At 39.3% G+C, this 21116-nt stretch overlaps 1 protein-coding gene across 8 annotated transcripts in view; it reads left to right on the top strand.

The window, feature by feature from the left end:
* TAF12 (TBP-associated factor 12) overlaps nucleotides 1-20544 on the top strand; it is a 41210-nt gene extending 20666 nt beyond the window's left edge. The window contains exons 4-10 of one of the 8 annotated variants that reach the window (XM_088972610.1): nucleotides 7099-7173; nucleotides 16696-16774; nucleotides 16872-16936; nucleotides 17057-17092; nucleotides 18129-18315; nucleotides 19636-19681; nucleotides 20359-20544. In XM_088972610.1, coding sequence (XP_088828736.1) covers nucleotides 7099-7173; nucleotides 16696-16774; nucleotides 16872-16936; nucleotides 17057-17092; nucleotides 18129-18260 — 387 coding nt within the window. In that variant the 3' untranslated portion in view covers nucleotides 18261-18315; nucleotides 19636-19681; nucleotides 20359-20544. Of the gene's footprint in view, nucleotides 1-7098; nucleotides 7174-16695; nucleotides 16775-16871; nucleotides 16937-17056; nucleotides 17093-18125; nucleotides 18316-19620; nucleotides 19789-20358 lie in introns of all 8 variants that reach the window. The other 7 variants (XM_088972608.1, XM_088972609.1, XM_088972607.1 and 4 more) reach the window with 7 other exon arrangements.
* The last annotated feature ends 572 nt before the right edge of the window (nucleotides 20545-21116 follow it).

The raw sequence follows: 21116 nt of genomic DNA, 5'->3' as shown, positions 1-21116 counted from the left end.
ATGTTTGGGGCCCTGTTAGTTCGTTACTTTACCTTCTAAGTTTGGTTACAAGTACTTTAAACTCTTATTGATGATCCTTCTAAGTTTCGTATGAAGTAACAACCCACGTTACTTTACCGTGGGGTGATTTTTCGGACTGAATCGATTTATTCGGTTTATATTTAATCGAACTGAAACCGAACCGATGCAACCGGTTAACCGTGGTTCGGTTTTTTGGTTTTATTATGCCCTAAAAATTAACAAAAAGGGAACTACAAGTCTTGAATGACATGCATCTGAGATGCTGGAGCTCCGCAAGCGTTTCGTGCAACTCGTCCACTAAGTTTGACAGCTGCTCTACACAATCACGTAGTGCGCCTTGCTGCCTCTTACTCTTGCCGTAGAGCTTGGCGAGGCCGACGATGTAGTTGGAGATGGCTCGAGTGCGGGAGAGACTAACAGTTACGCCACTCGTGCAAGGTCATTGGTAGTCCTGGTGGAGCTGGTGTCGAAGGAGAGCGTGCGGAGACATAGGTTTGGATAGCTGGCGTGGATGCATGATAACGAATTAGATCCCCGGTGTGCTGGATCTTGATGCGGCAGTAGTGCATCATGCTGAGTGGGAGAGAGAAAGGAAGAGAATGAAAAGGCAAAGAGGGATGAAGGGAGTGCCATTCCTAGCTAAAGTATGAGGATTGATTGGCTTTGGCTGAACACCTGAAAGAATAGGAAGAGGACCTGACTGAGTACAGTGAGAGAGACAAAGAGCGAGTCCGAGAGAGAGAGGGGGAAAGAAAGGGAGAAGCCAAAAATATAAAAGTTTGGTTGTTCGGCTTCTAGTCTGGCTGCCAGTCTGCCACTGCCAAACTCAGTTCGATAGTCTGAACACTCTCAGACTGCCAAACTGAAACGTCTCATTCGCTGCCAGCGGCATTTATTAGATTTTCAAATATAAAATAAAATATAATATATGATATTAATATAATATATAATATTATATAAATATGTATTATTATATATATCAGTCGGTTCGGTTAACCATCGGTTTTTAAAATGGTTAACCAAAACTGAACCGAAATTGTCGGTTTTTTGAAAACATCGAACCAAAACCGAATCGGTCGGTTCGGTTAATTGATTTTTGATTCGGTTTTAGTCGATTTTTTTGGTCGATTCAGTTTTTCGGTTTTTTTTGCTCACCCCTAGTCAAGAGATGAGGTTCCAAAGATTGTGAAAGATTTTCAACGTATGATATTCACCTAGTTTCAGACTGAAATTCAAATCTTTCAGTTTATCAATGCCAAAGAGTAATTCTACCCTGACCTTGGTGAATTTTTTACCTCAAATGGATCTCTTCACTATAGTTCATGTTCTAGAACACCCCAACAAAATGGCATTGCAGAAAGAAAAAAATCGTCACATCCTTGAAGTTTCTCGTGGGTTGTTACTTCATACGAATGTTCCTAAATGTTTCTGGATGGATGCTATTTTATCTATTGCTTATCTTATTAATCATATGCCATCTTGGGTGTTGGAGTACAAGGCCCTACATCAGCTCTTGTTTCCCAAGGTCCCTTATTCTCTGTCCTCATGCATGTGTTTGTTAGTTGTTGCTTTGTTCATGACCTATCTCCCTCCCGTGGTAAACTAGACCTTTGTGTTATTCCATGTGGTTTCTTGGGTTATCCCTCCTCTCAAAAGTGTTACTAGTGTTTTGATCCTATCTCTAGGAAATACAATGTTTCCATGGATGTGTCCTTTAAGAGTGACCCATTTTTTTGTTTCTCCTTAGGGGGAGAGTAGTGTTGAGGAGAAACACGTACAAGAGTGACCCCTTCATTTCATGTGTTTCTACATTGCCAAAAAGGGTAGTTGAGTTCGAAAGCCGTAGAGCAACTTGAAACTATACCACCGACATCATTGGAATCCCCGAGGGTAGATCCTTCATTCTTTCTCTACTAGGTACCAGTATCCCTATTGATATGTTTGAACCCTTTGATATTGATGATTCTATTATTGATGACCTTAACATTCCTATTGCTAAAAGAAAGGGTGTTAGGTCTTGTTCTACCAAGTATCCTATTTCCTATTTTGTTTCCTATGAGAACATCTCACCTCTTTGCCATGCTTTTCTTTCTTCTATTGATGGTATTCCTATCCCTAAGAATGTGGTAGAGGCTTTATGAGTTCCTAAATGGATAGATGCAATGAAAGAGGAAATAAGTGCTCTTCATAAAAATGGTACATGGGAGTTGGTGGATCTTCCTAATGGAAAGGAACTAGTAGGGTGCAAGTGGGTATTTACAATGAAACATAGGGCTGAGAGTACAATGGAAAGATATAAAGCTAGGTTGGTAGTGAAAGGATTCATACAAATATATTGAGTAGATTATGTCGAGACCTTTGCCGCAGTTGCCAAGATGAACTCTATTAGAGTTCTCTCTTTGGTAGCCAATTTTGATTGGGATATTCATCAGCTAGATATCAATAATGCTTTCTTAAATGGTGATCTAGAAGAAGAAGTATATATGACTCAACCTCCTAGTTTTTGTGCTAAAGGTAGTGAACAGAAAGTGTGCAAATTGAAGAAATCCTTGTATGGACTAAAACAATCATTGAGGGCTTGGTTTAGCAGGTTCCATTTAGCCATGCAATAGACTGGTTTCAAGCAGTGCTAGTTTGACCATACTCTATTTGTGAAGAGGGGGGAAGGAAAAATTGCAGCAGTAATAGTATATGTTGATGACATAGTAGTCACTGGGGATTGTACAGGTGAGATTCAAAACTCAAGAAGTTTTTAGCCACTTAGTTTGAGGTGAAGGATCTAGGTCCCTTGAGGTATTTCCTTGAATTGAAGTTGTTTGCTCAAAAAGGGGAATATTCATTTTTCAAAGGAAATACATCTTGGATTTCTTATAGGAAGATTTCCCAACACAATGCTTAAACTTTGGGTGAGATAGGTTTACTCCAAATCTCTTTCACTAGGAACAATTCCCCGACTGTATTGGACTACACAAGGGTATTGAAAAAAGAGGCACAATTAAAGATGCCATCAGGAGAAGGAGACCAAACTCTAGTGGCCTTCACATTTTGAACCAAAAAGGCTGACATAAGCTTGTCCAACAACTGAATAAGGGCCTCACATTCGTTATCCCTCAATCCCCTTCTAAAACCAAAATCCCAATTTAAGCTAGAAGGAGAAAAGGTAACAAACCTTGATATTGGTTGTAGTGTATAGCTTGACAAGAGTAAAGGCTATGGTAAAGAGAACTCAAAGGATTTTTGTCCAACCATAGATCTTCCCAAAACAAGACTCTAGTCCCACATCCCACATCAAATTTAGTGAAGTTGATATAAGTTGGGTATACCTCTTGAGTTGATTTTGATGTAGAAGTTGATGTTGAAAAAGGGGCTACCTTTGCATACCAGCCATTGTTCATCATCCTATGTATGCTTGCAATAACATTATGCCATAGCCTGTCTCTTTCCAAAGGAAACCTCTAATGTCATTTTCCTAGCAGAGATGCATTCCTATGAGTTAAGTTCCCTATTCCGAGCCCTCTTTGCTCCTTTGTTTTGCTAACTTGTTCCCACTTCACCAGATGATCCCTCTTCTCATCCCCATGCTTCCAAAGGAAATTCCTCATGGGCTTCTCTAATTGCCTTTCCATCCTAGTTGGGATTTGGAGGGTGGAAAGGAAGCAAATAGAAAAGTTTCCCGAATCAGAGTTATTCTCCCACCCATTAAAATGTAGTTCCTCTTCCAGAGAGCCAACCTTTTGGCAAATCTTTCTACCATCGGTTTCCAAAAACCTTTTGATCTTGGATTCCCACCCAAGAGCCCTAAATATTCCATTGGCCACTTCCTTATCTCACACCCTAGAATCCCTGCTAGTACACTCAAATCCTCTCTTCCACATTAATCCCTACTACATAGCTCTTTACCAAATTCACTCTCAACTTGTATACAGATTCAATGGAATTGATGATTTCCTTCAGATTCCTCAGACTGTCTTATCTATCACCCTTACAAAAGAGGATAATATCATTTGTAAACTGCAAATGAGTAACTGCCATGGTGCCACCTCATGCCTTTCTTCCCAACCTCTAAACAAGTTGACCTGATCAGCCTTAATGGTCATTCTACTTAAAACTTCTACTATCAAAGTGAACAGGAAGGGGGATAAGGGATCTCCTTGTCTCAACCCTCTTTTTGCTGGAAAAAAATCTCTAGCCACACCATTGATTAAAATTGAGTAATGCATTGAGCTTAAAAACCCTTGATCCACATCCTCCATCATTCACCGAACTCAATCTTTTCTCGAACCTCAAGAAGGAAAGACCAAACTACTACGTCATAGGCCTTCTCTAGGTCCAACTTGCAATTCAGCCTCTTTCCTCTCCTTCAAAATTTTTCTGCTACACACTCATTAGCTACCGAAATTTGATCATTAATGTGTCTCCCTTCAACAAAGGCTCATTGAAATTGAGAAGTTACCAATGGCAAGACATTTTTCAGTCTCCCAGCTAGCACTTTTGCTATGATTTTATAGACACTTCCCACTAGGCTTATGAGTCAAATCCTTTGGGACTTGTGCCTCCTATTTTTTTGAGAATCATAGCTATAAAAGTTGACATAAAAATGCAGGAAACAGAACTTTCGAAGACTGAAAACTGAGTTGACAAAGTCTAGTATGCCATTGATATACTCTAGACTTATTCGGACTTTGACAAGAAAACTGCAAGGCAAACAGCTTAAAGGTAGAATCCGTGTCGTAGAGTCCGCAGGATTCAAGCCCACGACCAATCACCCTCCTTGTCTTCTGATCCTGAAAAATACAAGAGTTAGAAAAGAAGGTTACTTTACAGTTGGAGTTATTGGTAATGACTGATGGAACGCAAATTTGTAGTTAATTGAGGAACATTAAGAACAATGGATAGAGTAAGATTTAGAGTGCAAATGAATATCACCCTTCCTAGATATAGAGGGTGACCCACCTGTAACCCTATCCTTATCCTTGCTTGATAGGGGTTGATAGGAAGAAAGAAGGTTAGACATACCAGTCGTATGGTCGGAAGCTCCAAAATCAATGACTTAGAAAGAGTTGGAGGCTTGACTAGAGGATAGGTTACCTGAGTGAATGGAGGAAGATTAGGCAGTATTACCACCTGAAGGAGGAGCTATGCTACTGGTAGCTTCAAGATGAGCAAAGAGTTTATTGAGGCGATTTAGTTCTTCACAGGGCAGTGTGAAGATCCACTGTAAAGGAATTCCCAGTAGAAGTGGAAGTAGGTTTGTCAGAGACTATTATTATTAGCACTTGGCTTCTGAGGTTGTTTTCCCTTCTTGAACCATGATCAGTATCCATGCAACTTAAAGCATGTTTCCCAAGTGTGTTGAGTTCCTTTACAATAATCACATACAGGGCTGTCCTTATCTTCCTTCCCCCTGGTATTTTTCTTTCTTGAGCCCTTATTCCCGTCCATCATAGCAACAGGTGCTGAATGGTCTATTTCTAACTTCATTTCTGTGCTCCTTGTAGCTTCCTGTTGGATGATATACTAAACACCATCAATGGATAGAATGCCACTGCGGCCCAGCATTTGCATCCTAATTATTTCATAATCAGGATTTAAACCTGATAAGAATTCCAACACCCCGTCTTTATTCTTCAGTTGTTAATGTGTTTCTGCATTCTCATCATCTTTCCAGTGAATAACACTGTAATAGTCTAATTCCTCCCACAATGCCTCCAAAGCAGCATAATAAGCAGGGGCACTCATCTCCCCTTATTTAAGATTAGCTATATATGACCTCAACTGAAATATTTTTCTGTTTTTCCTTTGGGAATAGGTTTTATTGACCATATCCCATATTTGTGCCACAGTTTTAAGAAACATGTGACCCCTGTTAATTTGAGGAGTCATTGAATTCCACAACCAGGACATGATCATGTTTTCCTGTTCCCAAACATCCATAGCTGGGCCATCATCCTTGGACCTCTTTCTCTTCACAGATTGTGACCACTCCAGGAAATTTGTCCTGTCTAGTTTTATAGTGGTAATCTGAAGGTTAATATGTTCTCTCTAGAGATGTAAGAGACTGTCTTAGGATTGAAGTAGAAGTAGACCTTTCAGTAGAAGAGTCATGAGCCATTTCTGATCAACTCCTAATTAATAAGTTCAACCAAGGAAATAACTCCAGTATCGAAGATGAACCCAGCAAGACAAGTGACAGCAGAGAATAACCAGGAAAGGCGGCAATATAGGAAGAGAAAAAATCGCCAAAAATCAGATGCTCTCCAAAAATTCTTAAACAAAGTTCTATTGATCACAAAATATGTTCTGCATCAAACTAAATCAAGTTCCAAATGGAAATAGTTCCTCTACAAGGCTCCATGATCAAAAACCCATATCTGAATTTCTCCTATTTTCAGAAGTAAAAATAGGAAAAAATATAAAACCGGTTAAATTGGTTCTCTAATCCCCTTTAAAAAATACCTTAAATCATGTTAGAAACCCCCACACTAGTAGCCATAGTCCCTGTTTGAGCCTTTTCAATCTACCAAGACTTGCTGCAGAAACATTGAGTGCTACAAAGAAGAAAACAGCAACCCTTGGGCTTGGGATCCTACTATTGGCTCTGATGCCATATTAGGATTGACGAAGAGTGAGAAAAGTGATTGGAGATGGAAGAGAGAAAGTAGAAGAGAGAAATGAAAAGAAGAGAATATGAAGCAAAGTGGGTAAGTTACCTTAGGATTGGGCCACCCAGACTATTTATACTTGGTGTTTAAAAGAGGAGGAAATTACAAAAATATCCTTACTCAACATAGCAGCATTCAAGAATATATATACTTAGAGATGTAATTGTGGCTTTCTTTTATTTCAGCTTCACTGTTGAACTATATTCTATATTTTTGAAAGGTAACTATGTTTTTGTATTATTTACATAATTGCGAAACACTAGTCCTCATAATCGAACTCATTTCCAGTTTTTTCTTGACAACTGGCTATGGTTTAATTTGTATGATATCTCAGTATTCGTGCAAAATGTGTGTGCATGTGTGTAATTCACACAGAATTGTCTTGTAGCATTTAAGTTTTCTGCTCCTTGGACAGATCGACCCCTCTGAGAGGCTGGATCCTGAAGTTGAAGAAATTCTAGTAGAGATTGCTGATGATTTCGTTGATACTGTGAGTTGTGGCTACATTTTGGCTTTGTTTTCTCCTTTGTTATGTATGATCCCAGGTCATATTCAGAATTTTTTTCACTATATTATTTTATTTCCTCGGTGTATATCTCTATATTTCTTAAGACTATCTTGTTTTTATAATTTTCCATTACAACATAGAAAGTGGAGCTTTTGCAGGGTCTAGAATTTATCACCTTTTGGCTGTGAGGAAAATTTACCTATCCTATATAGCCTTTTAACAATTTAAGAAATGATCTACAAACAAGAAAAAATTAATATTTGGTACCATTCAATCCCTTTGACTCTTGCAAAGTGTGCAATGTTTTAATTCTCTCCTTCAAAGTTGATCATGTCCTAGTTGAAATTAAAATTAACTGTAAAAGGATTCTTCAGGAATTTGTTGAATTATTGGAAAATGGAAATACAATCTGATTTGGATGAAAGGATACATGTGAAGTGCTTACACTACATTATGCAGCAGGGTGATTCCAATCTGATAAATAAGATGAATTATTTACTTTGGAACTGTCAGGACCTAGGCTTAAAAGGGCAGCCCAGTGCACAAGGCTCCTGCCAATGCAGGGTCTGGGGAGGGACAGATGTACACAGCCTTACCCCCACACATACAGAGAGGCTGTTTCCAAGATTTGAACCCTGGTCACCCAGGTCACAATGGAGCAACCCAACCATTGCACCCGTGGTTCAAAGTATCAATACGCCTCTGCATATCGGCAGAGGCGTATCTATACATACGAAATTAACTTTTTTTAGTTTTTTTTTTCAAATTTTGGTTTTTGGGAAACAGGTGTTTCGGGACCCAAAAGATGCGATACGATACACCCGATACGGGGCGTATCGTATCGATTTTTTGAACCTTGTTTGCGCCAAGGCCTACCCTCTGTCAGGACCTAGGTTTCTTAGATGAAAACAAAAGAGAGCCCTACAAGGTTCTGAATGAAGCAAATTAAAAGCAAGAGGATGATGATTATCCTAGTTAAACCTTCATAATGATGGATTTTGTTGATGAATTCAGATATCTATTTCAGGCAGGATAACATAATACTACCATAACCGTGGATCCATCTTTTGATAGTCTTTCATATAAACAAGTATAGCTATCAACATAGTTAAGGTGACGCCTAGGCGACAAGGCGCCCTTTGAGGCTCGCCTCGTCTAATCGCCTAACAGTTTTCTACTTCCTACCATAAAATACTTTTTTATTCATTCTTTTTTGAGATTATAATTATAAAATAGACATTATTAAACTAAAATAATCATTTTGTGTGTTTATATACTAATTTCTTTTTATTATTTTCTTATTTATTAGGGATTAATCAACACAAACATTGCTAAATGCTGTGTTGAACCTTCAAAGACTTAAAAACCTGAACCAATAAGTAAGGAAGAACTAAAAATTTTATCTAATCAGCACATTTTCCTCTTCCATATTTTCTTCTTCTACTTCTTCTTATTCTTCTTCTTCTTCTACTACTACTACTACTACTACTACTACTACTACTACATTACTACCAATACTTTTTATTTTCTTCTTTTCCTATAACAAAAATAAGGGTTCAGCCCCTATATTTTTTGAATTTTATTTTTCTTCTTCCTTTTCTTCTCATGAATATGTTGATTTTCTAACTTTAATATGAAATTTATACTTTTCTTATGGAAACCATGAATAGTTATTAAAGAAATATGGTTATGGTACCTAGGGAACTACCCTAGGATCTATGTTTTTAACATAAAACATCCATCGCCTAGGCGCCCGCCTAGGCAACTAGGCGACTAGGCGCCCCCCAGTCGCCTAGCCTCGCTTTGGTACCTTGAAAACTATGGCTATCGATTGGTTGGGTCTCGTTTGTGGCAGCGTGTACCAATTCTGAACTGATTATTAATTGGTTCTGTAAGATTGACCCAGAACCATACCGATTATTAATTGGGATGATGAGGTCTGATCCGATTAAACCTGATTGTACTTGATATCTAAAATTACCTATGATAATAACAACTTAAAGCTTCAGTTTTGATGATATAAACTTAATAAAAATGACAGTAAATAGTAAACTGTTTAAGTGTTGATAAAACAAGTGTTTTTAACCAAAATAATCTTATATACTGTCTATGAAATTTACCCTTTTAGACAAATGTAACAAAAATTACAAGAAAAGCAGGAATCCTTTATATATCATTAACTATATAATTGGTTTGGAACAGAGAGAACTTGTCCCATCCCAATTATGAATCAGGACAAACCCACAGACTCATAATTGACATATTCGGTTCCTAAATTTTATCTATGGGTCTTCATTGATACAATCTCATTTGTTTGTTTTTAATCACTAAACATTCGTAATGTACACAGATCCATTCTTCATGTGGCTGTGATGATTAGATTTGGAGGACTGATTTCCTCATGTATAGATTGATCATTTTAAATAGATGTTCCCTTGCAGAGGGTGGAATCCATGTCCCATTTACTGTTTTTTTTTATCAATAACAATAAACTTTACTAATGATGTGAAGCTTTATGAAACTTTAATTATGTAGAGAACACTGGTGTGGCCCCACAGCTACGGCCCCACTTTGTTCGTAGGGTAGAAGATGTTCTAGTCTGCCTAGGGTTAGCTATTGGTCATTTAGTTGTTTCAGTTGTTATTTATTTCAGTCTTTTTTTGCTCTTTTTGTTATGTAAAGACTAAGGGCAGATCTGTCCTTTCCATGTAATGAGCATAACCTATAAATATTAATTAAAGTGGCGGCGGCAGAAAATAATTCTTCTGCTCCTCCTTTCAACCCTTGTGTTCTACTGCTTCTCCTCCCTCTTGCTCTTCTTTCCTCTTACCTTTTTCTTCTTATCTTCGATCCTGAAATCCATTAGGGTTCAAGACTGATAACAGTCCTGAACTTCTACTTGGTATCAGAGCTAGGGCTTCTCATGTGAGTCTAGTCCAGCCGACCACATGAGAACCATCTAAGGCTGGAAGCTGAGAAAGCAGAGTTCGTTGACTGGTTCTTGGAGATCTCCAGAGGATTAGCAGCTGTTTGAAGAAGTGCCACAGTTGCAGCGAGTTGGTGATCAGGAAGAATTAGAGGAGGCTAGGGTTCGGGTAACCTTGGTAGGCAGCGAACTGCATCCTATTGTAAGTCTTTTATTTTCTGAGAGAAGTAACATCAGAGAAGATAGGTTGGACCTATCCAGCAAGGGTGGCCGAACCACTCTAGGGTTTTATCTCTCTATTCTCTAGGGTTTTGTCTTATCCTTGCGGCAAACCATAGTATTGGATTGAACCTTGTGATCTTATCCCTGCGGCAAATCCTAATAGTTCAGTTTTAGGGTTTTAGCATATCAGATTGATCAGTTTAAGGTTTCATATTAACCCTAATACGAACCTTATCCGTACGGTACTGTCTGGAGTGTACAACTTTTAGGACTGATTAAAACCTCAAATTGGCTTCAGCATATCAGACTGTTCTTCAAACTGATTTTCAGTCTTCTTTTGGGGTTTCGAACACTTCTAAAGGGGTGAAAACAATTCGGACTGTTGCTGTTGTGTGTGGTTGTTGATTTCAGATCAATTTTATACATAATTCATGCACATCTACTGTGAGTACAGATTGGTTCTATACTGATTTTGTGATTGTGGTTGGTAGTCCTAGAGCTGGTTTTGATTGTAGTAACCCTAATTTTGAGACTTTTGGTTCTTGACCGAAATGGAGTTTAAGAATCAGGCAGAAGGTAGTTTTGGGAACAGCAATTATGGTGGTGGTTCTGAGACAGGTTTTCAGATTACAACCATAAAGTTTGATGGATCAAACTATTTGGAATGGGCCCAATCAGCCATGGTGGCTATTGGGGGAAGGGGCAAAGTAGGGTATCTCTTGGGAGATGTGGTAGAACCTTCCAAGGGAGACCCTATGTATACCAAGTGGGTCCAAGAAAACTACTTGGTTATGACATGGCTCTGTAATTCTATGCAGCCTCATATCAGCCGAAATTTCTTATGGGCAAAGACAACCAAGGAGATATGGAATGTGATGAAAGAGACTTACTCCCAACCCCTTAATGTTGCCAGAGCATATGAGTTGAAATGTGAGGTGAATTCCCTTAAACAAGGAGAGAAACCGGTGTCGGTCTACTTCTCTACCTTGAAGTCCTTGTGGCATGAGATTGATCACTTAGAGACTCTTGAGTGGGAGAGTCCCAAAGATGCTCAGATACATAGAAAGCACATCGAGACAAGCAGAGTGTTTGAATTTCTGGTAGGATTGAATTTAGAATATGATATTGTGAGACAACAGATTTTGACCAGAGATAGTGTGACCCTCTCTTAGGCATACTTCTTAGTGCACAGTGAAGAGACCAGGAGGAAAGTCATGATGCAACCTCAGCCGCTTACACCTGCCTTGGTAGCTATCAAACCCAAAACAGAGGGTGATTCAGAGAGGGACAGAAAGAAGGAAGATAAAAGGGATGTGGTGTGTGAGCATTGCAAGAAACCTAAACACACAAAAGAAACATGTTGGAAGCTGCATCCACATTTGGTCCCAGCAAAGTTGAGAAATAAAAGGGGTAATGCTCATGTGGCTATGACTACTGATTCAGCATCCTCATCTGGCACGAGAGGCACACCATTAGAGACCTTAGCTACAGTTCGGGCTGCTCTAATACAATTGGAGAAGGAAGTTGGCAGTTCAGCTCAGTTACCGTAGTCATCATCAGCTCCGGCCACATCGGCCTTTGCACACTCAGGTACTCGAGCCTCAGCCTACCATGCCTCCGCTCCAGGTACTACTGAACCGTGTTGGGTAATAGATTCATGTGCATCTGACCATATAACTAGCTTGCCCTCTTTGTTTACTACTTATTACTTATCTTCTGGTAGGGATAAAGTATCTATAGCTGATGGCTCTCTTGTCCCTATTTCTGGCAAGGGTGACATCAAACTGTCAGATACTATATCCTTGTCCTGTCTTGCATGTTCATAATCTGGATACTAACCTCCTTTCCGTTAGTAGTATTACCAAACATTTGAACTGCTCAGTAACTTTCTTTCCTAACCGATGTGTTTTTCAGGACCTGGAGACGAAGAAGGTGATTGGGACTGGCTGTGAGACGAATGGGATCTATTTGCTCGGGAAGAGTTCTCGTCGAGAAGAGTCAATAGATGAGAAGTTACTTGTTTCTCAGGTTGTGAGTCCGGTTATGCTTTGGCATAACCGATTGGGTCATTTATCTTTTCGGTCCTTGAAGAGTCTGTTTCCTACTTTGTTTGAGTCTGTTGAGTCATCTCAGTTGAAGTGTGAAAGTTGTGAGTTTGCTAAACATTGTAGAAACTCTTATTCATTGAGTAATAAAAGGAGTAATAGTTCTTTTGATATTGTGCATACTGATGTTTGGGGGCCATATCACATTCCTTCTATGGGTGGGTACAGGTATTTTTTGTTATTTGTTGATGACCACACCCGGTTTTCTTGGGTTTATCTTATGCGATCACGAGATGAGGTGCCTGCCCTAACCCAAAACTTCAACCAAATGATCCTAACCTAGTTTGATGCCAGGATCAAAGTGCTTAGATCTGATAATGCAAAGGAATACTTTGCTAAGCCATTAGCATTGTACTTCCTTAATTATGGGGTTATCTACCAGAGCACTTGCCCTCATAATACACCTCAGCAGAATGGGGTTGCAAAGAGGAAGAATAGGCACATCTTGGAGGTGGCTAGAAGTATTATGTTTACCTCCAATGTCCCTATTCGCTTCTGGGGTGATGCTATCCTTACGGCGGTATATCTTATTAATCGGATTCCTTCTCGGGTTCTTGATATGAAACCTCATTTTTCCCTTCTATACCCCAATGAGGAGTTGTTCACTATTCCCCTCAAGACATTTGGTTGTACCTATTTTGTTCATCTTCTCGGTCCCCATCACTCTAAGTTTGAACCCAAGGCCTCCAAATGCATATTTCTTGGTTATGCACAAACTCAAAAGGGTTATTGTTGTTATGATCCTGTCTCAGGGAAGAAGTTTGTATCCATGGATGTCACTTTCTTTGAGGAGACACCCTACTATTCTCGGGTCTCTCCTCAGGGGGAGAGTAGTGAGTGTGGAGATTTGGGTCCTTTTCTTCTGGGGGAGTGCAGTGAGGACAGGGTTAATACCTTTGGGGCTGTTCCCTTACCTATTCCAGTTGGTGATGAGGGCTGTAGTAGCGAGGGTGGTCAGAGGGATCGGGAGTTGAGTGTCTATCACAGGCGATGCAGGCAGGTTGATCCCGGTCATCAGCAGTCCCAGCCAGCTCCAATCACTTCTGCGGCTCCAAGTCCAGTTATTACAGTCTCAGGGCCCACAGAGACTCCTTCCATTGTTGCTACCTCACCCTCTGCAGATGACCTTGACCTTCCCATTGCCCTCCGTAAAGGAAAACGGCATTGCACCACATCTACAACCCACTGCATCTCCCAGCTTTTGCCCTATGATCGCCTATCTCCCTCCTACAAGTCCTATCTCACCTCCGTTGCTGATGTCCCTATTTCGAGAACAGTGCAAGAAGCCCTATCAGTCCCGGAGTGGAGAGGTGCAATGCAAGTTGAAATGGATGCCCTGTTGAAAAATAATACCTGGGAGCTAGTTGACTTGCCTAAAGGAAAGAAACCAGTTGGATGCAGGTGGGTATTTACTGTGAAACACAATGCAGATGGTTCCATTGAGAGGTACAAAGCTCGGCTAGTTGCAAAAGGGTTCACTTAGACTTATGGCATAGATTACTTGGAGACATTTGCCCCGGTAGCCAAGATGACCACCATTCGGGTTCTATTATCTCTTGCAGCAAGCTACACTTGGCCTTTGTACCAAATGGATGTTAAGAATGCCTTCCTGAATGGGGACTTGCAGGAAGAGGTTTACATGCAGTTGCCTCCTGAATTCTATGATACAGAGGCAGGTAAGAAGGTCTGCCGGCTCAATAAGGCATTATATGGTTTGAAGCAGTCACCTAGAGCTTGGTTCGACAGATTCAGACTAGCCCTTGGGAAGTTCGGTTATGTACAGGCCCAGTCAGATCATACACTGTTCATCAGGAGGGTGGAGTCATCACTGGCACTACTTGCAGTATATGTTGATGATATTGTGGTGACAGGAAATGACAACCATGAGATTGAGTCCCTCAAACAACTCCTTCATCAAGAGTTTGAGGTGAAAGATCTGGGTACACTACGGTATTTTTTGGGTATTGAGGTTGCTAGATCTAAACAGGGGATCTTTGTCTCTCAAAGGAAATATGTTTTAGATCTCTTGGTTGAAACTGGAAAGCTAGGTGTCAAACCTGCAGATACACCCATTGAACAGAACCACAGGATTAGTGCAGAGAGGGGGGAGCTGCTTGAAGACAAAGTTATGTTCCAGCGGTTAGTGGGAAAGCTCCTATATCTATGCCTCACCCGACCAGATACCAGTTATGCCATTAGTGTTGTCAGTCAGTACATGCATTCTCCTAGAACCACGCACCTTCTAGCAGCAGAAAGAATACTAGCATACTTGAAGAGATGCCCGGGTAGAGGTATACTGTTCAAGAACAATGACTACATGAAGGTGGAAGTCTATACGGATGCCGATTGGGCTGGGAGTGTTGATGACAAAAGGTCTACCTTTGGATATTGTGCTCTTGTGGGAGGTAACTTGGTTTCTTGGAGGAGTAAGAAACAGAGTGTTGTCTCCCGATCCAGTGCTGAAGCTGAGTATAGGTCAATGGCTAATGGAGTGGCTGAAATTCTTTGGCTGAGATCACTACTTGAAGAGTTGGGTATTGAGTATGAGAAGCCCCTGATGCTGTATTGTGATAATCAAGCGGCTATTAATATAGCACACAACCCAGTGCAGCATAACAGGACTAAACATATTGAAGTTGATCGACACTTTATACGAAAGAGGGTCTCATCACAAGAAGTGTGTCTCCCATACATCACCTCCAATATGCAACTGGCAGATATTCTCACCAAAGCTGTACCACGGAAGAAGCTAGAGGCAGATCTATCCAAGTTGGGAATGATAAACATTTATTCCCAACTTGAGGGGGAGTGTAGAGAACACTGATGTGGGCCCCACAGCTACGGACCCACTGTGTTCGTAGGGTATAGAAGATGTTCTAGTCTGCCTAGGGTTACTATTGGTCATTTAGTTGTTTCAGTTGTTATTTATTTCAGTCTTTTTTTGCTCTATTTGTTATGTAAAGACTAAGGGCAGATCTGTCCTTTCCATGTAATGAGCATAACCTATAAATATTAATTAAAGTGGCGGTGGCAGAAAATAATTCTTCTGCTCCTCCTTTCAACCCTTGTGTTCTACTGCTTCTCCTCCCTCTTCCTCTTCTTTCCTCTTACCTTTCTTCTTATCTTCGATCCTGAAATCCATTAGGGTTCAAGACTGATAACAGTCCTGATCTTCTACTAATTATATGTCCCATTTACTGTTGCAGAGGGTAGAATTCATCATAGGTCCCTTTCGATCAGGAGCAGGTTGTACCAAGTGACACATTGGTGCTGGTTAACTTGTGGGTAGAATTCATCATAGGCTCCAATCTGTAATCAAGGAGCAATTGTTGGCCACCAATTTCATTCTTAACTTGTATTTGTCTTAAAAAATTGTGCCACAGATTGTCCTGCTCAAGAGGGGATCTCCAAAGCCATTTGCTAAGGAGAGCAGAATTTCTTTGTATCAATCTTTCAATCTGGAGCCCCTCTTCTCTTGCTTTTGCACACCATATTCCTCTATGATCTCTCTTAGAGTTCCTAGGTTCCCAAGGAAGTCTCTCATCAATTTCTCTGACCTCTTGACTACCAACATTGGGACCCTAGAAACTGACAAGAAGTAAATGGGAAGATTGGTGATGGTAGACTTTTTCTTTTGGTTTTTGCCATCAGACTTGATAAGGGTGATTCTGCCCTCTAGAGAAATGTATTTCCTTTTCCAGTTGGATAGTTTCTTAACGACCCTATGTCCCTATCTGCTTATTAGGTTCCAAATTTTTAGCCCTAGGGTTCTCTCAATGGAAGACCTAAATATTTCAATGGACATTAAAACCCTGGCTTATCTCCCTAGGGCTCTCTTTTATGTTTTTCAAAGAACTTAATCAAGAGTTGAAAGTTTCGTTCTCCTTGTTCCCAGTTTCTTTCCTCCTTCCTCACCCTCCAAGTCCTTACTAGTTCAAATGAATTGCCCCTTGAGATCATCTGGCTTAGCAAATCTGCTATTAGAGTGAAAGAGAAGGGGGGTGGGTTCTCCCTTTCTAAGTCCTTTCTTAAAAGGAAATAAAAAAGATCACTACCCAAAAAATGCTTTCTTCATGAGATCCCTTTCTTCCATAAGCTCATAGCCCATCCTTTATCATCAGTAGTTTGTGCAGTATTTATGTTTTTGTCCTAGATAACTGATATTTACTAAAAAGATATTGTTCTCATGCACATTTCTTTATGATTATAGAGGTCAGTCGTTTAATTTTCATTCTCATCTTTCTTGAGCAGATAACAACATGTGCTTGCTCATTGGCCAAGCACCGGAAATCAACCACATTGGAAGCTAAGGACATAATTCTTCATCTAGGTTATCTTTGATCCTCTGTGTTTCTTCCTTTGCTTCAGGTTTGGTTTGTGATGACATGGTTCACCCATGTTTATGATTTTCCTTTATTTTAATACAGAAAAAAATTGGAATATGACTCTTCCTGGGTTTGGTGGGGATGAGATCAAGATCTACAAGAAACAGGTAGCAATTTTCAGTATTATGGGAGGAATATTGGAATGATTACAAGTGTCTTTCTTTCTTTGGGATAAACACTTGCCTTCTAATTACTTTCTTTTTCTTGTTTTCTTTGGACAATTGCAGTATACAAATGATATTCACAGGGAGCGTCTTGCAGTGGTAGGTTTTAACTTAAAATTCTTTGTGATAATAGTTTTTCTTGGTTTAATTTCTATAATTTCTATGATTCATAACTATCTTCTAACAATTGTATTACAAATTCAATCTATGCTATAAATTGAAGTGAATGTGTGTTACAATTTTTATTCCCAGCTTTTGTTTAAAAAGCCCCAGAACAAATGATGCTTCAGAGAACTACTCGTTAAGTTGCTATATTAGTACACCATGTTGGTCTCTAGAGTCTAGACAGAGTGAACCTGGCGTGGTTGTTAGAAGATTTCTCATTGTTCTTTCAATGTGGTTAGTGTATATAAAACAAGCATCCTTTTCTGGATAACTATCCATTTGCACACTTAATAAGTACACCAAATATCTTGCCTTGTACCTGAAATGACGCTTCTGACAATCCGATTCTTATATCAGCTCTTGAATTGTCCATATCCTTGAATCATTCTCTCGGGTTAGCTGAATGCTTTAGCTTAGCAGGCTGTGGAACCAATGATAGAGCTACACACCAGTGATAAAATACATGGGGCCCACACTGAGAGGTTGAACGATTGTGGGCCCCATGTATTTTTAAGACAGGTGTGGAGTGTTATTATTGGTTCCACAGCCTGCTGAGCAGCTAAAGCGTTCAGCTAATCCTATCTCTAATCTTAGCAGATGTTCTTGATTGGCCCATCAAGGTGTTAAAACATGTCTTTTAGGTATCAATTTTTACACCATGACCCATTCAAGTATGATATTTGTAGTTAACAAACTTGATTTTCACCTCTACAATTTGCATGGCAGAATAAGGAGCTATTTCAAATTCAAACAAGAAATATTCTCATCTTTTGTACACTACTGTCATCTCCTGTATTATGTTGTATGCTTCTCTTATTTAATCAAAGTAAGAAAGGTGATGTGCTGTACTGTACCCATTTTATAGGGCTACAGCCATATTAATTTCATTCTTAGATTTCAAATCCATATCCATGTTTTGGATGCATTCTTGAATGTTTATATGTTATTTCATTAATTTCTGTTTTAGCAGATCAAGAAATCCGTTGTAGGATCTGAGGTGGCAAATATGAAGACCCCTGCTGGACAAGCTGCTGGAAATGTGAAAGGTCATACAGCCAAGGCACCTGCAATTGGCTCCCCGAAGAGAAGTGAAGTGTTGTGAATCTACCAAGTATTTTGTTGGAGGTTCTGCATCCAAGGTGTTTTTTTGACTGAAGGTTTGTTCACAATTCTTTTTTTTTTTTTCTTTTGATAATTATTTGTTCAAAATTCTTGGTTCTTGCACATAAAATTATGCAAGTGCATGGCGTCCTTGTGTATGCTCACTGGTTGTCTGGTTGACGAAATCTTTTGAAGAAAGGTTACTCCATTGATTCTTTAAAACAATACCAGCAGTACTGGTTTCATCCTCATGAAGTTAAATTTTTGTGATGATGGATCACAAAAGGATGAATTCCTCCAGTCCTTCAGTCCTTAAAAAAGGTTTCCTCAAAAAGGTTACCAGGAAATGGTCCTCCAACTTCTCTAGTCCTACCATAGCCTAATAATAGGTTTGATCCAGAGTTATTTGAAGGAATTCTATGTGATAGCCAAAATTACATCCAGCATTGTTTGTTATGTTAATCCGTATCCATCTACTGACAGGCTCCTTAATGGAAGGCTGAATGCCTAGTATGTGTGGCTTGTAAACTTGGTCATAAAGAGGGGATTAACTGGTCATGGATGCATTTTTCTCCTCGATGATAGTTAAAGATTAATACATATGGTTTGTAATCATCCAATTTGTATTTTTTTATCAATATCAATCTTCAGCCATGAGCCCCCCCTCCAAGAAAAAGAAAAAAAAAAAACTTCAGCGTATTCCAATTTTTGACTATCTGCTCTGGGACTTGTCATTACATTTTCATTGTTATGTTTAATACAACTTAGGGTAAATTACAGATAGGTACCCTGTACTTTGGGGGTAGTGACAGATAGGTACCCTGAACTTTCAAATGCAACACTTGAGTACCCTGAACTTTCAAAAATAGACACTTGGGTCCATCCGTTAGTATTCTGTCAGTTAAATATTACATAATGTCAAAAATACCCATCTTGTGTATTTTTGAGATCATTCTACAGAATAAAATCACCTCCAGAGAATGTCATTGTCAGAAAAATTGTATATGTTATTTGCTGTCCATGTGAGAATGGTCATCGTGGGGAGATGCTCGCCTACCTGAGAATGAATGGACCTAAGTGTCTATTTTTGAGATTTCAGGGTACTCAGGTGTTGCAATTGAAAGTTCAGGATACCTATCTGTCACTACCCCCAAACTACAGGGTACCTATCTATAATTTACCCTACAACTTAACAAACCTCATTCCAACTATAACGTGTACTCTAACAATGGCCATATCTGCTGTTAAAGTGTGTGAGCTCCCAACTCATTTTCACTTCCTATTTGGCCTGCCTCCAACTTTCTATTCTATGCCTATGCTTTTTTTTTAATTTTTTTATTTTTGTTCTATTCTGAATCTAGACTTCTTGGGAGCAGACTATGTTGCTCCCAGCTGGCCCATGTCGTCTGCTTTACATCAATGGTACGCCCAGGTGGTGATCTTTCATTATGCATTGTGCCAGTCATTGGATGTGCATTAGAATTCTGCACGCCTATGGATTTCCCTGTCTTTTTTTGGCTGTCCAGAAGGTGAGAAAATTCTAAAAATTTGTAAAGAAAAACCTAAAACAAGGGTTTATTGGCCTAAGAAATTGGGTATGATCCACAGGAGTATTTTGTTCTTCCAAAATTTGTTTTGAATGATAGTTATTTTTTTTATTTCCTTGATCATCCTTGCTTTTCTTTCTACAGTGGACTAATGTTTATTTTTTTCCCTGGCAAAACTTTTTGAAAAATGCAAGAAAATTGAGCGGTAGAATGGGGTCCACTTGCCACTACTTTTATTTATTTATTTTTAATTTTCCTTGATTTTTCTTGCCAATAAAACGTCTTTAAAATTATAGATTTTTTTTTTTAAGTTTCTCTTTTCATTTTTTTAGTTCCTTGATTTTTCTTGCCAATCAAATGGTATCTATATATGTACGTAGACATATATTTGCATGTCTTTGCACGTAGGCATTTGTTCTCTCTTGTTTGTCTTTCTTTTATCAGCTTTCTTTCATATCTTTTTGTTGCATATACAGGTGTCATTAATGCGCATTATATATTTGCATGCAGATATTGCAGGGATTGATCTGTTAATGTTACTCTTTTGTGCAGATAAACTTGTATGGCAAGATGAAAGGGGGTTTAAAATTCTGTCACCAAACTGGATGTGCATGAAATTTTGGTAGAAAATATGAAAGAAGAAAAAATGCACAAGTAAATTTTGTATCTCTGTCTCACCAATGCTTCGTTTTGGCAATTGAAACCTAAATAAAATGCAGTTTTGATGCCCTGCCCTAATAGAAGGTTAAAGGAATGGTTACTGGAGGTCCAAAACTGTATTAGGTTTACCCTGATGCATGGCTGGAGCTTCGACCCATCTGGTTCAACCAGTAGTATTTGATGTTGACAGTGTTTTAAAAACTGACTCGAAGGCTGACCTATTTCCCTCTGCGGTGAGTTATTGGTTCGACCATCTAGGTTGAATGGGTCAATTCGTCATGTCATTATGTTCTGGGCCATTTACATAGGCACCTATGGTTTTACAACTGCTTTTCTTACATAGGAGAGAGAAATGATCTTTTTGACCTCTAAAGGTTGTAATGAGAGCTGGTAGTTTTTGTTTTTTTTTTCCTTGGAATTATCCTAGATCCATGCCCTTTCATATTTTTTTATTTGTATTAAGAGTTCACAAGATCATGAACATTCCCAAACCAAACTACAAACAGTTCCTGACAGGTGAATTAAGCAATGAATGCCATTCCCCCATTTGAGGGAATGGCGAACCTCCCCCTCCCTTGCGAGTGAGAATTCATTCTAGCTGGTTCCGATTCCCATTTGAACCAAATAGGTGGTAGACCCTTGTTATTTTC

Source organism: Nelumbo lutea, chromosome 2, assembly GCF_056320005.1.
Source record: "Nelumbo lutea isolate HS-2025 chromosome 2, American lotus-T2T, whole genome shotgun sequence".
Classification (NCBI taxonomy): Eukaryota; Viridiplantae; Streptophyta; class Magnoliopsida; order Proteales; family Nelumbonaceae; genus Nelumbo; species Nelumbo lutea.
This window is presented reverse-complemented; position numbering and strand designations above follow the sequence as displayed.